This window comes from Morus notabilis, unplaced genomic scaffold (genome assembly GCF_000414095.1).
Source record: "Morus notabilis unplaced genomic scaffold, ASM41409v2 Scaffold290, whole genome shotgun sequence".
Taxonomy (NCBI): domain Eukaryota; kingdom Viridiplantae; phylum Streptophyta; class Magnoliopsida; order Rosales; family Moraceae; genus Morus; species Morus notabilis.
This window is the reverse complement of record NW_010358749.1, coordinates 279,414-297,556: the sequence shown is the minus strand read 5'-3', so window position 1 is coordinate 297,556 and position 18,143 is coordinate 279,414. Positions and strand designations below refer to the sequence as shown.

General features: G+C 29.1%; 1 protein-coding gene across 1 annotated transcript; it reads left to right on the top strand.

Moving 5' to 3' along the window:
- Window positions 1-7,956: 7,956 nt before the first annotated feature.
- On the top strand, window positions 7,957-9,407 carry LOC21393633 (transcription factor bHLH162). The gene is made up of 3 exons (XM_010093194.2): window positions 7,957-8,184; window positions 8,622-8,960; window positions 9,097-9,407. Exons 1-3 carry the CDS (start codon window positions 8,008-8,010, stop codon window positions 9,235-9,237), a joined length of 657 nt encoding a protein of 218 aa, XP_010091496.1. The 5' UTR covers window positions 7,957-8,007; the 3' UTR covers window positions 9,238-9,407.
- Window positions 9,408-18,143: the final 8,736 nt, after the last annotated feature.

Below are 18,143 nucleotides of genomic sequence, written 5' to 3'. Positions count from 1 at the left end.
TTGTTAAGTTTTATCACATCTAAAAGCGAACATAATTTCCAGCAAGCAGGGTGCTTTGGTGCCGAGTTTGAGCGCCGCGGCGCTGGAATGAACATAATTTCCAGCAAGCATGGCGCTTTGGCATTGAGTTTGGGCGCTACGGCGCTGAGTTTGGGCGCCACGGCGCTGGACTGGACAGAGAGCATAGCACCGCGACACTGAGTTTGGGTGCCGAAACTGGCGCTGCAGCACCGTAACGATCAGACATGTTTTTTGAAACTTGAATTGACACCAATTCAAATGGAAAACGTGTCTTTTCAAGTCTGGTTGAGTCTGTACGTATTGGTGTGATAAAAAACTATAAAAGAACAAGAATTGCTTATAAACAATGAGAAAAAAATACTCTACAATTCTTCTCTCTTCTTGTTCAAAATTTTTCAAAAATTCTAAGAGTTCTTGTGTTCTTAGTGTTGTTGTCATATTGCTTGTGATTAACAACTTGAAGGCTTGTCATATCCTGCGAGCAATTTGCCGAGAACCCGAAGTAATCTCTAACGAGAGGGAGCAAATTACGCTTTAAAGAAAGCGTACTTTCTACGTGTTTCAAGTCTCATTTCCCTCAAGATTTCCAACAATGAATTCATTCAAGGTTTTGCATCAAACACTTGTATGTACGTGATATATTAATCATAAGTTAACCTTATTAATTCCTAAACAAAATTATCCTTCCCAGATGTAACATCTAAATGCAAGACTTCAGTAGAAGCCTTTTGTGTTAAAGTCGCCGGCAAAAGAGGTTGACAAGTTGTATATAAACTTTATTTGAAAATAAATAAAAATTGTTTAATTGATATCCTAATGTTAAACTACTATTCGACTATGAGTAAAAAAATAAAAAATAGAAATAGAAATAAAATGATCACCGGTGTTAGTATTGCACACAGATTCCGTTTAAAAAGAAATTATGGACAGCAAGATGACAAATGTTTTAGCTTTCAAGAAATTAGGGGTGAAAAAAAAAAGCTAGCGGCCTTTTAAGTCATTTTCCTTTTCCTTCTTCGTTCTTTTTTGAAAAAAGCGTTGTCGTATTAACCATAGAAAATGATAGAGTATGTTTACGAAAACTGAATGCGATTTAAATTACAATGCAATAAAATAAACAACTCAACATAATTAATAAAACATAATACAAATTTTTAATGGTTCAAAATAAACCATTAGTAGGTTGTTTTTCCACACTTTGCCGGCAACTTGTCGCAACAGCTATATAATAGAATCAAAAATCATGTCTATAAAGGTCAAATCGATGAGTCAAAAAGTTAAAAAAAGAAAAAAAGTAAGAAAAAGTATGAAATTTTTTTTTTTTTGAGAAAAATTTTATTTTAGTATGTTATATCAAAATATGAGTTTAATATTCTCTACTTTTAATAATTTTATGTCGGGTACTTAGACATTTTAAAAAATTTTCTTTTAATACATTAAGGTAGCTTTTTGAGACAAAAAAAACAAAATTATTCTTATTATTAAATATAAAAAATGCTTTTTAAAAAAATCTTTAACCTGTAACTAAAGACTTAAACTTCATTTTGTCCCAAATATAAACTAAAAATCTTGATTGCAGGATTAAATTTTTTTTTAAAAGTTTTTATATATATTTAATTATAAAAATAATTTTATCTTTTTGTGTCTTAAAATTACTCTAAAATATTAAAAGAAATTTTTTTAAAAAGTCAAAATATACGCATAAAATTATTAAAAACAGATAATACTAAATTAACATAAAATTTCCTCCTTTTTTTTTTTTTTTATCTTCTTAAGTTCATTATAGGACAAGATCCAAGTGCCTAGTCATGCATAACTTTATCGTAGGTAGGCTTCGTGGCAATAACAATTAAGCCTTTTGGCACAGCTTCTTTTTAATATGTACTTTTATGATCTTGGGCCGAAGTAACACGCTTTTTAATTCTTGCATTAGGGGTAATGGTGACTATACGATCTTTAATTTTATTGGATTCTTTTGCAAAATCCCAACTTTATTTAAGCACGAAAGGTAATTTAATTGTGAAATTTTAAGAAATATGCCTATATTTAAAATTTATAAAAGTAAATAACTAATTAATCAATGTATAGAAATTAATAGATAAATTCATGTTTTTAAATTTTATTTTCTAATTTTACTTTTTCTTTACGAGATATACCAAGTTATAATCACTTAAAAAAAAATAGTACAAATTTTAATGGTATATTCCGGATATACTTGATATTCAGGATTTATCAAGTTCGTCTTGTTAGGGGAAAAATGTACAAATTTTAATAGTAAATCTAGGATGCACTTGGTAAATAAGTTCGTATTAATACGAAAAAAGTGAAGAATTTAATGGTAAATCTCGAATATACCTGGTAAATTTTAGATTTACAAAGTTCATACTACTAAGGAAAAAGAACATTACAAATTCTAATGGTATCAAGTTCGTATTAGTAGAAAAAAAGTGAAAAATTTAATAGGAAATTCCGAATAGACCTGGTAAATATCAGATTTACCAAGTTCGTATTACTAGGAAAAAAGTGAAAAATATAATGGTAAATCTCGGATATACTTGGTAAATCTCATAAATTCTGAATTTACCAAGTTCGTATTAATAGGGAAAACGTGAAAAATCTAATGGTAGATCCCAGATTTATCAAGTTCATATTACTAGGAAAAAAGTGAAAAATATAATGGTAAATCCCAAATCTACCAAGTTCGTATTAGTAGGAGAAAAGAACACAACAAATTCTAATGATAAATTTCAGATATACCTGCTAAACCTCAGATTTACCAACTTCGTATTACTAAGAAAAAAGTGAAAAATCTAATGATAAATTCCAAATATAAACAGTAAATTCAGCATTTGCCAAGAGGATATTTTTAAAATTTCAGCTAGATCTGAATCTGAATTTACACGAGATTGGCCTATTTATTAACTTTTCTTAAACATTGGCCCATTAATTTGTTTTCTCTATCAAATCTTGACCTATTTCTCTTAATCTATCATTTAATTGAGGGTGATATATCTCCTTTTCTTTTATTAACCGATCATGTAATGCCAGTTCAAGTGGTTGGGTTACATGAGTGTGTGTGGGTCCATCAAGATTTAAACTCTATCAATTTTATATTTTACTTATGTGGTTCCATTAAGATTTAAACTTTATCCATTTTATTTTATTTTTGAATAAAATGAGTCATATACCACACACCTTGTTATGAAAAAAAAAAAAACAGATCATGCCGTATAATCATTACGGCGATAGTGTTTAGTACATAAAACACACTAGATATGATCAATTTAGCATCTGCAAATTAGTACTTATCATCTAGTTGACAAAATAAATTTGAAGGGCTATATTTTGGCCTTTGGGTGTGAATTGTGAAACAAAAGGCTTGTAATGCAAAAAGAAAGAGAACCCCATTTCTAGGAAACAGACAAAGAAACTAGACGTGTGTTATTGTGGGACCCTTTAGCGAGATATACTAATAATGATGTATATACGCTAACAACCATTATAGTTGAACTCTTTAGCAATTTTAAAAAAAAAAAAAAAAAAAAAAAAAAAAAAAAAAAAAAAAAAAAAGATTGTTGACCTATTGGACTGGATTCGTTCGAAAAGTGGTGGAGTGGAGCTTCAATAGTGGAAAGACTTCAAGTCCAAGTCAAATCGTCACAAATAAAAGTGCACCCGCCGAAATTTAAACAGTCTATTACATAACTTGTTCCCATTGAAGAAAATGAAAATGGGATAGTTACAAAGCCCAAACCATGTCGAAGAATCTTCAAAAAAAAAAAAAAAAGAAAAAAAATACAGTTGAAGACTTTGTAATCCGCGTCACCGCGTGTCCAATTGACGCAATATTATTGCATGGCAGGCTATTATCAAGTGTTGTTTTGATAATTGAGTTTCATGGGGACCTCTCACTAGGGTAAAGCCACGTCCAATATTATTGACTAACATCATATTTCTCGTCCACTATTTTCATATTGTTTGAAACTATATTGTTAAAAGAGTTTAAATTTTATTAAAAAAAGAGTTTAAATAGATCAAAATGATAACAAAATTTTCTAATAAACAATAAAAGTATTATAATTGGGGATGGAGTTAGGATTTTATTTCAGTAGGAGTACTCAAAAGAATTTTTTTTTTATTTCTCACCATTTTTATTTTTTTCTTATAGTTACTAGCAATTTTCTTTAAGAAATAAATTAATCTGCAAATCAAAACTAATCATTAAGATTACGAAGTAAAATTCACACATGATTAATCAACACAAACTTATTATGTTAAAATTATATTAATTCAAAATCAAACAAAGCTTTTTATAAAAGGGTAGAAGAAAAAAAGTGAATAATAAAAAGAGATTAAATATCGTCTAAGATTATTCGACCAAAAGAATAGTGGCTATTAGGAGATTAAGTAAGAAAACTAGTTAAATAACTTAAAATAGTGGGATAGATCAAGAAAAAAAATAAGCAGGTTCACTTTTTATAGAAAATATATTTTGATGGGGGTACATTTGTAAGATTATGTAAAATTATAGGTAAAAATTAAATAGATAAAAAAGTAAGTGGAGGCACGAACCCCCATAAGCCCCCATGTAGCTCCGTCCATGATTATAATGAATTTAAGCCCCATTTATTTCACCGATTCGAGTTTAGAATTCGAGTTTTGTTACAGTAAAAAGCTCTCAGAAACAATTATATTTAACTTTTTTGCTACAGTAAAAAGCTCTCACATAAAGTCACATCTCAACTCGAATTAAAAACTCGAATCAATGAACTAAACGGGCCCTTATAATGTCTTATTGAAACTTCAATACAAGTGTCAAAGTCGATTCAGAAGAGTTTGTTTAGAAGGAAAAGTGACTGTGATTAGAAGCTCTTCTGATCGACCATAAAAAAACTTCTAAAAGCAATTTTTGAACTCAGAAAGTTAAAAGCAGCTTGTAGAAAGCTTTGTCAAATAGGCCCAATGTTTTAAGCTAAAAAATAGTGCAGGGAATTTAGCGAAGATAGAGAAAATTAAGAAATGTGACCTCTTAACCTCTTTAGTTTTGTGTGCTTTCATAATTGTCTTTTCTTAAGTAAATATATAAACGGAGAAAGTGAGAACAAAATCTTATATATGATGTTTAAGAAATGATATAAAGTTTTATATATACTCTCTAACTATAGATTTCCCTTTTAAAAGCAAGCAACTCACTAAAAATATTAAATCAAATCAAAGCACACTAAACTAAACCTTACTAATCGATTTTTATTTTTAACAATTTGTTTTAATTTGATGAGTTTAAACGTCTCTGTTTCTTTTTATTGATTTGGTTAGCAGGTCTTAGAAAGTTTAAACCGCAAAACCCACGTAACTGACCAAAACTCTTTTGATATTTCTTTTTTGATATTTTCTTAGACTTATCATTTGTTCTCTATTTTTGTATACACTTTTATGCTTTAAATAAAATGTTCAACTAGTTAGTAAAAGACAAAAAAAAAAGTTTAATAGGTAAGTTTAAACAATTAATTGATCCAAATTTTCTACATGACAAAAAATATTCTATTTATAAGTTCAAACCGACCAAACTGACCAAATTCATGTTATGTGATTTGTTTTTTTGTTTAAAACTTCAAATCGATCAAATATATGTAGTAATATTTCTTTTTTTTTTCTTTTTTTTGAAAGTATATGCAGTAATGTTTCTTGTTTGATTGGTAGTTTCTTCTCAAAAGCGATCATAAACACCTGTACGTATTAGTGTATAGAGAGTGTTTATAGGACATTGGGTTAACACAAATTTGAGAGAATTGATATCATACTCGAGAGTGCTCTTTAGTATATCTACAGCTTATTACCAAAAAAAATAAATAAATAAAAATATATATATATATACGGCTAGTATCTCAAGCTTCAACGGACTATTTCTTTTGGTGACTCATGTACGGAACAAATTGACTCATGTACGGAACAAATTAAGTGACCGCATGATGAAGAGTATTTGATTTTTTTTTCTTTTGATGAAAATGAAGAGTATTTGATTGTTTAGAGAATGATGATTATTGAAAAATTTTTGTAATGTAGAGTACTTTCAAAATGATTTACTCTGTCTTTTGTCTTTGTTTCATCACGTGCTTTACCTTTTTTAGCCATAATTGTTGGTAATTCCATCATAAAAATTAAAAACGGGTTAAGAGATCGATATAGCCCTAATTCAAGTCGTCGTATGCTTTATGCCACACCATCAAACTTTCCGCAATAAATTGAGGGCGCATTTACGTAGAACGAAGGAGATAAGAAAAATCCCATACGTACGTGTCATTATATTCGTATGAAGATAAGTACGTGCATATAAATATGGAATTAAACTTTCTTATTCATTCGAATCAGCCCTACGTCACACACACATAATAAATATACACACATATATATATATATATATTGTGTTCAACGTAATATTAATATTTGAAAGGTGTAAAAAGTAATATTGTTATTACACATGCCAAATATAGAGATAATTACACGAAATTTTATACCTTGACTTGAAATTAATAACTTTTTAGAATATTACAAAACTAGCAAAAATAATATAATAATGATCATGATAATGTCATATTTTGTAATATACATTAATATAATTCATTATTTTAATGATATTAAATTTTACTATTGTTGTAATATTTAAAAAAAATTTCTTTACTTAACGTCTACTATTTAAATTTTGCTACATATGTGTGAAGAGCCCGCCATATATATAATTCATAAGTGTTACATAAAATAAATATTATACTATGCTTAAGGGGAAAAAAAAAAAAGAAAGAAAGCTAGTTCCAGGACTTTTGATTTCTTACATCGAGCTGGCTAGAATTCGGTAAAGTTAAGAAATCAAAGTGTTAGGTCCATTAATTAGCTCAAAAAGTTTGGTTAGGAAGAAATAGGTCAATATTCCCGACTCTATGATCTCAGGGGCAACATTGCTTTAGTTATAACAAATAAAGCAATATTTTTATGTATATTGCGTGAGAATAACTTTAGAATTCAAGTAAACTGCGTGAGCTAAACGGACCGAGGATTATTTTATTTGCATGGAATATTCTATAACCGAAACAGTTAAACGTAAGCAAAGTGGCACAAAGTTGAATATATATATTTTTTATTTATTTGGAATGCCATTATACCAAAAGGTTATCAATTAAATGAGAGAAGTAAACTTCCACTAGCTATTTACTTTTCTAGTTTGAATCATTAGATTTCTGAACGAGAATGTTCGTAATATTAGTCTTTTTTTAATTGATTGCGTGTTTCTTTGCAATTAGAATGATAATTAAAAACCCTCGTATATTAATCTCTATTTTTTTCACCGGTCATATTTATTAAAAGGATGTTTTGAAAATGAATTTGCGATTCAGTGTAAACCAACTCAAACCGGTTCAAACTCGCTTTAATGTTCGGCAGTTAGATCCCCATGCAATTGTCGTTCTTAGACGCGCACTGCCATAAAAATTTTCAAAATTAGAATTAGATCGACATATAATTTGCAAAGAGATTAACATAATTAAAATAAAATAAAAAACCAAGAAAGTATAATTAATATAAACCCTGTAGGCGGAAAATAGTTTGTGCACTATATACGTGTAGTTCTTCTTCAAAAAAAAAAAAAAAAAAAAAAAAAAAAAAAAAAAAAAAAAAGATGAAGGAAAGCTCTTTCCCAGGAAAATTCGACATAAAAAAAAAACCCCACGTGCACAAAATGTTACAAGTGAATTTTCCAATCTGACGGCTGGTTAATTTATGGTTACTCGGTAATGCTGACGTGTGTGAAATGACGTCCTCAAATGGGGTGTCACTCGGTCACTTTGGCTTTTATTCGTCCTTTAATGTATGCCTTTTTTGTATGGTATATATTAGCTTTCAACAGACCTCATCATCTTCACAGAATTAGTTTTGAAAAAAAAAAAAAAAAAACACAACAACAACAAATAAAGAAAAAAGAGGGAAAAATATTTCATGGGATTATTTGTGGTGGAAGACTTAGGAGCTAACAAACAAGTACAAGCCATGGATCAGGGAAGTCAATCTTCTGCGACCAAGATCGAAAGAAGAATCATTGAGAAGAACAGAAGAAATCAAATGAAAGTTCTCTACTCCAAGCTTAACTCTCTACTCCCACCACAAAACTCTAAGGTCAGTTCACTTTCTCTCTCATCTCTCTCATCTCTCTCATCTCTCTCTCTCTCTCTCTCTCTCTCTCTCTCTCTCTCTCTCTAACTGTGTGTGATTGTGTTTCTCATTGTGGATTTGCTTATTAACACACGATAACATGATTAGCAGAAAATTCCTAGCTATATATACATGACATCATTAATTAATATTAATCTTGACGATGATGATCAAACAAGTAATTTAAATTTTGTGGTTTCTTTATTATTATACTTGGAGATTAATTAAGCTCACCTTTGGCCAAAGTAAAGTTCAAATTAAGTTACTAGAGTTTCTTAATAAAAAAACATATGACAAATATTTATATAATTTCATTTAACTCCAACAATTAAACTTTCGTTATTAGTTTTCATACATAAATTAACATTAATTTATGGTGATGAATACATATGTAAATGCAGGAGGTGCAAACACTACCAGATCAAGTAGACGAAGCCATAAACCACATAAAAAGCTTAGAGGCAAGGCTGAAGAAATACAAGGAAAAGAAGAAGAGCTTATTGGGTAGAAAGAGATCATATACATGCGCGAACAGCTTGGAAAGCGTGGGGAGCCAAAGATCACCCCAGATTGAAATCCATGAGATTGGCTCGGTTATCGAGGTAGTTCTGATAACAGGGCTAGATAATCAGTTTATTTTCTACGAGCTGATTCGCATACTCCATGAAGAACGAGCTGATGTTGTAGACGCCAAATATTCAGTCTCCAGAGACTCAATTTTCCATGTCGTACATGCAGAGGTATATATGTCTATATTTTATGTTCAATTTATGTTTGTTTTTTCTCTGGAAAATGTTGTATAAAGATATATATATATATATATATATATATATATATATATATATATATAATTTGCCTATCTTTTGTTGTATGTAGATTGCGGATTCCATTTTCGGGGCCACAAAAATAAGTGAGAGGCTAAAGAGATTTGTCAGTGGATCAAGCAGTGATATAGAATTACAGCCAGATCAGTGGTGGGATGACTTTGAAATCCATCCTGAATTGTTGAAGTTCTAAGCAGTTAATTTTTTCTAGTATTATATGATAAGTTAATTTCAGTTGTATTGCTTCCTATATCCGATGGTTAATTATAACGGTAAACTTAGTTGTCAATAGTAACAATTACATATATTACAAATGGTTTTCACATGATAAAAGGTTGATCGTTTCTATGAAGACATTAAGAAAGGCACACATCTATTATTGTTAATTTACTACATATACATATACATGGCAGCTAACGTTTAACTTCTCCTTATTCAATATATATATATATATATATATATATATATATTTGATCTTAATTGGATGGTGGATTTGGATATTAAGAGAGTGTAGAATGCATATAATATATAATTGCCATAATATTAAAATCTGGAGAAAAGAATTAAGCAACTTTAAAGCTCAGAAAAATACATATAATATTATATTTTTGTATATTTGTAACCGAAATAAACAAGTATAAATTAGTATATTTCACTATCTTTTTTAAATTGGTGAGAAAAAAAAAATTGAAATAACAAAATTTATCTTTGCATCTTTCTTGCTTTCTCGATATCTTACTCTAGTGCCCCGCTTTCTAGATAACTCACAGAAATGTTATATCTAATTTTCTCTCTAATTCCTAACATCTTGTATAATGATAAAAAAAAAAATTATACACATAGAATATGATTAACCAATATGTCAAGTAATTAAATGCAATAAATTAGATCGAATATTGCAGTGTTTTCTTCTGTAATATCTCGACATGATTTGAGTGTGAAAAGGTTTCGATCTATGGTGTGAAAAATGTCCCTCCAAGCCATACATATGCCTTTCATCGAATATATATAAGCATAAAACAAATAACTATAAGTGTTTTCAAATGTCCGCTAACTATAAATTTGAGTGAAAAGTATGAAAAAGTATAAAGATATCTTATACTGATTTCGATGATAAAAGATCTCACTCACAACAAATATGAGACTAGTTTTCTTCTTTTTATCCCTTAAGTACATCTACGCATGTAAATAAGTAAACTAACTATAAAGAAAATATGCCAGCTCAAAAATGATAAACAAAACATGCACACAAGATAACTTGGTTAGGTGTAACACTTCATAATTTGAAGCCAACATTTTTATGCTCGCATGTTTCTTGTTGAAAGCAGGTATAGAAGAAATAGGCAATAAAACTCTTTATTATTCTGCACACACTGACTAAGGGCCAGTTTGACATGTGATGTTGAAAATTTTTGTTTATGTTGTGTTATTAGTAATAAGTTGTGACTAGAAACATATAATATTTTTACAAAACTGCTGTGAATATCAAAAGTAGAAATTTAGGTGTTTTATAAACTGTCTATAAAATTGTTGTGGAGATATATAATGATAAAAGTAGACATATTTTAGTACACATATTTATAGTTAGTTTTATTTTTGTTTTTATGATTAATATTGAGAATATAAACAATATAAGAGTGGTTCCATTCACACGTTTCTTTTTCTCTCCACACGCCCCTTTTAATCAAAACTTTTTATTATAAAACACCCTCACATAAAATGACAAAAAAGACAATAATGATACTCTTAATTACATAACTAATTTTATAATAAAAAGGAAATAAATGATTTTTTCTTTCTTCACACACCCCACATATTGTATCCCCAAATTATAAACTAGCGCTATTTTGCAATCTGTAATGAAACCCTAATTTTTGAATCCTTTTCCAGCAAAAAAAAAAAAAAAAAGACTCAATTACTATTCTAAAAATTTCACAGCAGTATACTATTTTTTTTTCTATTTGTTCTATGAAAATTGGCATTTACCTTTTTTCATTTTGTGTTTTTTTTTTCTAATCATTTCATTTTCTTAAGATTGATCATATAATTTTTTTTATTTTTTATAAAGATTTGTTGATTGCATATTTTCCATTTCATTCTTTTTTTCCCCTTGTGGTCATATGCTTTTTTAACAAGTTTTCCTTTTTTTTCTCATCAATTTTTCTTATCTGATCATATATATTAATATGATATAATTATGTTGCTATTCTGCTTAACTTTTTATTAGATATTTTTAAGTTGTTTTGCTTTCATTTTTTAATTGTTTTTTTTTTGTTTTTTTTATTATGCCAATTTTTTAAATAACAAATTAAAATAAAATGGTTGGTGTAAAGAGAAAAATGAAGTGATCTAAAAATTAATAATCTTATCAAAATAGTTAAGGTCAATTCTGAAATAGTAGGGGTGTATAAGGTAAATTTAATATTTAAAAATTATGTGGGGTGTGTAGTTAGAAGGAGGGTGTAGAGAGTAAAAAAATGGGTGTTAATAGAACCACTCAAAAAATAATTTTTTAATTTTATTAATTAAGATATTTCTTAAAGATAAATTGCTTTTACTTAAGGGAAAAAATTATTCTCTACTAAATTTCTTATTTATTACTGTTATTTTTAAACATTTTGATGATTCATAAAAATATTTGAATAAAATTTAGCATAATATACTTGTTAAATATTTTTAATTTTCAAATAATTATTTTTAAAATATGTATCTTTTAATTTGGCATGAAAAAAGTAAAATAGGTGGATTAAGAATTAAGTTTTATTATTAAGGTTATCTTAGTAAATTTAGATAATAGCAGCATAAGCTACTGTGTAAAAGCAACTCTTGAACTGCTTATTAAGTTCTATTATTTGATGGCAGTTTTTAGAAGCTCATGGACAAAAATAAGATACTAGGGCGGACCTTTGATTACTACAAATCAGAACTAATCCCTAAAGACTAGGATCTACTACTAATCAAAGAACTAATTTATCAGAAATAAAAATAGAAAGTCAACTAAGAGCATCTCCAAGAGAGCTCTCTAAATTTTAGCTAAATTCTAGCTAAAATGGCTAGAAAATTATTTTATCTAGCAATTTTTTAGTAAGTCACTCTAATCATAATCTCTATTTTAGCTAGACATGGATTATTTTAATGTTTTTTTGAGTTTAAAATATAAATTACTTTTTTTAACTTTTACTTTATGTCAAAATAAAGAATAAAATAATAAAAAACAATAAATAGCTAGCCACTTCTTGCTATCTATATTTAGCTAGTGGAAAATACTTTAACCAAAATAGCTAACCATTTAGCTAATGGCCGTTAGAATGGATAAAAGTTGAAATAGCTAGCGTGGTTAGAGTTGCTCTAACAGCTGGAGAATAATCAACCAACTCATAATCAATCAAAAAGGACATAAAAACTGGTAGAGTAAAAAAAAAAAACAAAAAAACCTGAAAAGCTTGCAGATTTGCACATTTGAACAATTTAAAAGCTTAAAGCTTGTAGAAGATGAATCAAAATTCCATTTTACTTTCTAACAAATTGGGCTGTATATGATAAAATTCAGTGATCATTTTTGAAATTAACCTTTTTGATTTTCATTCTTGTGTGTGTAACTATTGCAATATATGTTGTATTGAATTTGAGCGATCAAATATATTTGGATTAATTATAAAAACTCTCTATCAATTATACTCCTTATAACACTTTACCTCACAATTTTTGAAACGTGATATCCGTTCTTCCTAAATAATAAAATATTAACAAGAAAGCCCCCTCCATTAGGTTTTTAATGAGAAATTGACAATGAATTTGTTATTTTGAGGTATTTTGGTAGTTCTATGGTTTAAAATTTAGTTTGAAATTAAAACTAATTTATATTTGAACTTTTAATTATGATACATCTATTATTGAATGAATGTAAGTAAAAAAATTTATGAATTTTTTTGGTAGAATAAAAAAATTTTAAGTTTTTTTTAATATTTAAATTAGTTTAGATGCAAATTAAATTTTAAACCATAAAATTATCAAAACGCCCTCAAAATAGTAAATTAAATGTCAATTTCAGTTAAAAATTTAACGACGAGGCTTTTTGTTAACATTTTATTGTTAAGGGAGAATAGGTGTTACATTTAATTTAAAGATCATGAGACAAAATGTTATATGAGGTATAATTCAAGGAGAATTTTTGTAATTAATCCAATATTTAGCACAAATACTACAGTGAAAATTAGGGAAAATTTTTGTAATTAAGTCAATATTTAGCACAAATACTACAGTGGAAAAGCTCAAAAGCAAAGAAACCAAGTACGCTGCAATTAACGATAAATAGAATAGAAAATGTGAAATTAAAGGTACCATATAAAAGAACCTGCTATCATTTATTAACAAAGAAATAAAAGTATCTTAATTTAAGAGTAAAATTGAATAAATATCACTTGATTTATAATATTTTGGCCATATATTGGAATTTAGGATCAGCTTATTATAGTCCATTGGAATATAATAGCTCGAGTACCAGGTTCTGTACATCAGGTTAGAGTTCCAACCTTGCTTAGAGATGCATAATTAGCCATTTGTAAATTAGTGTTTCATTATTTTGTTTCAATCATTTTTTTTTTTTATCTTGTTGTTATTAACTAGACATGTTAATTAAGAACTTTTCTATAAGTGACCCCAAATAGGAGAGCGAAGTTGAGCAAAGCTTGAGCTCACAATTTGATCATCTCCTTTTACCGTACAACTTTTAGCAACTCAAAAGTTTCAAGCTCCTAGGAGGTAGTTTTACACTCTTAACACTTGTTGCCTAAGAGTTTGAAAAGAAAAAAGTTAATCTCTTCAATGGTAATTAATCTTTGATAACTGGGCACAAAATATCTATGTTTGGCAAAATTAGGTACATCATAAATTGGTAAACTGTCAATTATTAGTTTCATTCACAATTTTTGTTTATGTGTGAAAATCAGGTCATGGCAAGCCAACACCAGCCAGAGGAAATGGAAGTTAATTGGAGACCAATACCTCTTACACTTGAAAGTGAAAGAGAAGACATTCTGTCTAGTAAGAATGGTTATGAAGGAGAAAATCAAGGGTCAGAACAACTTGATGAGCTAGACGAAATCAATTTTCTTGATGAAGGCATTTAAATTTCCAAGAAACTCTATCAATTCTATTTTGTCAAATTTAGGCCATACCAAGAACCGAAAAGTTGATCCGACAGTTGAATCATGATCAACTCCGGATCACAAGAAAACTAGAAGAAAAAAAGGTGATCAGGAAAAAAAAAAAAAAAAAAATCTCACTGTTCCTATTTCCAAGTTCCTTTTCCTGTTTATAATAGAACTGGTATATTAGCGCTATCAGTTAGAACAAATATCTGTTAATTTTTGTTTCAATAAATTTTTTTGGAGAGTCATTTGAAAAATGGGCATTGTATGATATCAGAAGCCAAGAGAGGAAAGATATCAGGCTTGGACAGGCTTTGTATTGGAAGAGAAATAAACAGAAAGGTCTACAAGTGTCCTTAGACAGGCTTTGCTTTGCAAATAAGGCATATCAATCTAAAACTACACAGCCATTCTTGTCATCAGAGGATGAAAATCAGCTCCATAATCATGTATCACACAACGTTTTAAATTCGTACTCTCTTCTTGCTCTTCCTCTTGCTCTGCTTGTGTTCTGTTTTTCTTTTCCAATTTGTCGTTCAATGAAAACTGTGCGAAACGGATTTAGAAACTGCAATTTCGAATGATGCATGGGCTCAAAAAAAGCTTGGCCGAAGAAAAGCAACTCATAAGAGATGTTAAAGTAAGCAAAAGTAGAGGTTGTGACCAAATGTGTACTATATCTCTGGAAAAGACTGACAGGAGTGTAAGATTATATTAATATATTATATTAATTCAAATTGTCTCATCAGATTCTTATGCATAATTATTTGCTTTGTTATAATCTAGATATTCTACTTTCCTTTTCAGCAAACTTATTGGGTGTATCATGGGCGGGCGGAATAATTGGATAATTGAAACAAAGGTTGAAGTACACGAACCCCGTTTATTTCGCTGATTCGAATTTAGAATTTGAGTTTTGCTACAGTAAAAAGCTCTCACAAACAGCCACATCTAACTTTTTTACTACAGTAAAAAGCTATCATATAAAATCACATCTCAATTCGAATTAAAAACTCGAATCAGCGAACTAAACGGGCCCAAAGAGAATAAAAGGCTTGAATTGGAAGCTGAGAAAAGTATTTCCAATGCTGCTGTGAAGGGAAAAACTTGGAATTCTTTGGGGTCAAAACAAGTCAGATTAAATCAACTCGAAGTAATCACTCCTGAGAAACTTGTGATCAATTCATGAAAAGTCAACATATTGATTTAAACTTCTTCATAACCCTTTGATCGGTTCTGATTTTGTTATCTTTGATTGTAGCTTATAGGTAGTGAGATTGACATGTTAATCAAAGAACAGTTGGAAGTTAGAGCTAAATCTGGTTGTATTGAGAAAAAACTCCAAAGAGGTGACAAAGTCAAAGATTGCTTAGAGAAGAAGTTGATTGATATACACCAGAGAAAAAAGGAAGCATATGATAAAATTTCATCTCAAAACGTTGAAGGCACTTCACAAATAATATGTGACATCAACTTTGTACTTGTACTTTTACATTACAAATTGGAGAATTTTTTGGTAAGGTGTGAAAAAAGATACCTTATTAATAGAACATAATTTTGAACCGTCATATCATATTATAATTATAAAAAATGCATTCCGACTTAGTCATAATTTGATGAAGACCTGTCCTCATACCCTTCAAATTCTCATATTAAAATCTACGTGAGATATAATAAAACTTTTTGTGAATTCAGAATGACAGTTATTACCAAAACCGCATCCTCTTGAACAATGTTATGGCACTTGCTAAGAAGAAAGATGTAGCAGCCGTTGAGGGGTTATCTCATAGTGAGGTTTGGCATTTTCTCCTGTGTCAAATGTTTCACATTTCATTTTTTTTTTTTGTTCCTCTACTAATCTTTGCCTTTGTTGTCACTAGGTGAATCAAACATATGCTATCCTATTATAACGAGACGGGAAAATGAGGACAACATATTTGATCGCTTTTTGGACTACTAAATAGATTTTTTACCTTCGCCAAAGTATTTTCCAGAATATTTTGTTTGATTTCAAGTTTCAACAATATAACTCAAGAACCAAACTCGACATAACTAGCAATTTAAAAGAGGAAAATACGTGTTTAAAATTCTATTGTTTTATTTATTGCTTGAAATTACTGGAATTAATAACGCTACAAAGGAATTCGATACTAGTTTCAAAGAACCGCTGTTGACTTTGATCTCAATCCAAGGACCATGATGAATTCCACTATATATATTTTGTGCTCAACTTTCAACTTTTTTTTTTTTTAATTCAAAGGCATTTGTAGTCACGTGCAATACTAGTGATCATCTTTGTAACGTATTTGATTGACCAGGAATTGAGTGGCATGACTTGGCGTGGGCTGCAAGTCGCACCGTGGTTAGCTAAAAGGTCGTTACTCGTTACAAAGAGTAAAGTGATATTAAATTATTAAAGGGAAGAAAGATAATCACAAAATCCTCTTTCTTTCTTTCTTTTTTTTTTTTTTTTTTTTTTTTTTTTTTTTTTTTTTTTTTGCAATGATTTGAAATGATATTATTTCCACCCAACGAATAAACTGCCATTTTATATTACCTGCTGGGGTCGGTTAAAGTTAAGATAAGAATTATGCATGCTTTGATTACAAAAGATCTCTACTTTTTTTTATTCCACAATTCTATCTTACTTTTTTGTTTTTGGGGGTTAAATTTCCCTTATTATTACATGGGAGAAATAAAGAAATATGTTAAGATTTGAGATGAATTAAAATTAATAGGTTAATAGTTTACATATATTAATAAATAAGATAAATTATTATTTTTGTCCATAACTTGTCTGGTTATGAACCATAACTTAATAAGTTATTGTCCATAATTCACGATTTTTATCCATAACTTATCTGGCTATGAACCATAACTTGATAAATTTATCCATAATTTATCTGGTTATGAACCATAACTTGACAAGTTATGACCTATTAATTTTTATAACTAAAAGTTAGATTATATGCTTTTTTAAGTTTTCATATTCCCTATTTTCTACTTATTACATTTCTGCACTTAGTTATATGGTCAAACAAAGATCGACCAGTTACCCAAAAAAAAAAAAAACTTGAAGTTCATGGCGAGAGGTGGAAAAACGATGCTGAGTTATTTAAGCAATAGTTCTGGTTGACTTCATGGCTGGTTGTCATGTTTGCTCTCGATTGCTGATGAGAGAGAGAGATTTGCCAGTAACTTGAAAAGGAGACGACATCACATAGGAAGACGACAATAAACTCATAAAACGATAGGAATCATAAACGACAACTTTGACGCGAAAAACGTTGACAAAGACATAATATAGCCTGAAATAGCGACCTCGAGTAGAAAAACGAAATAAACGGGCTAAAAGAGAAACCACAATAACTTAAAAAGCAACATTATAGTTAAAACGACAGTAAGCTTACGATGGACATCTGAAGGAAAACAAGAACGAAAAGGAAAGGACAGTAACTAAAAATTACATTGATGGGGAAACGAAATAAAGGAGGAAATTAAATAAAAAAAAACACGAAATAACATCAAATGGTCTAACATAAACAAAAAAAAAACAAAAAAAACAAAAAAAAAAACTCAAAAAGGTCATTAGAAAAAGACGAGAATAAAGCAAGAAAAAAAAGGGAAACAACGACAATAACAAGGAAGAGACATAAACAAACAAAAGATAGCAACCTAATAACGACATCACCGTCCTGACCGCAGTAACTTTACAATCGATGTTTACCGGTAAAAATGTCAAGCGGGTAAACTATAAAAATTTGAAAACGACATGAACAAACAAACAACAATGAGATAAAGAAATGACCTCACAAGGAAAAAACGACTTAATCGAAAACATCTAATCTGAAAAATCCAACATTTTGAAGAAAACAACGGCAATAAATAACTGTTGAAAACATCAAGTTGAAGAGAGTAAGAAGAAAATGACGAGAAACGACAATAACGA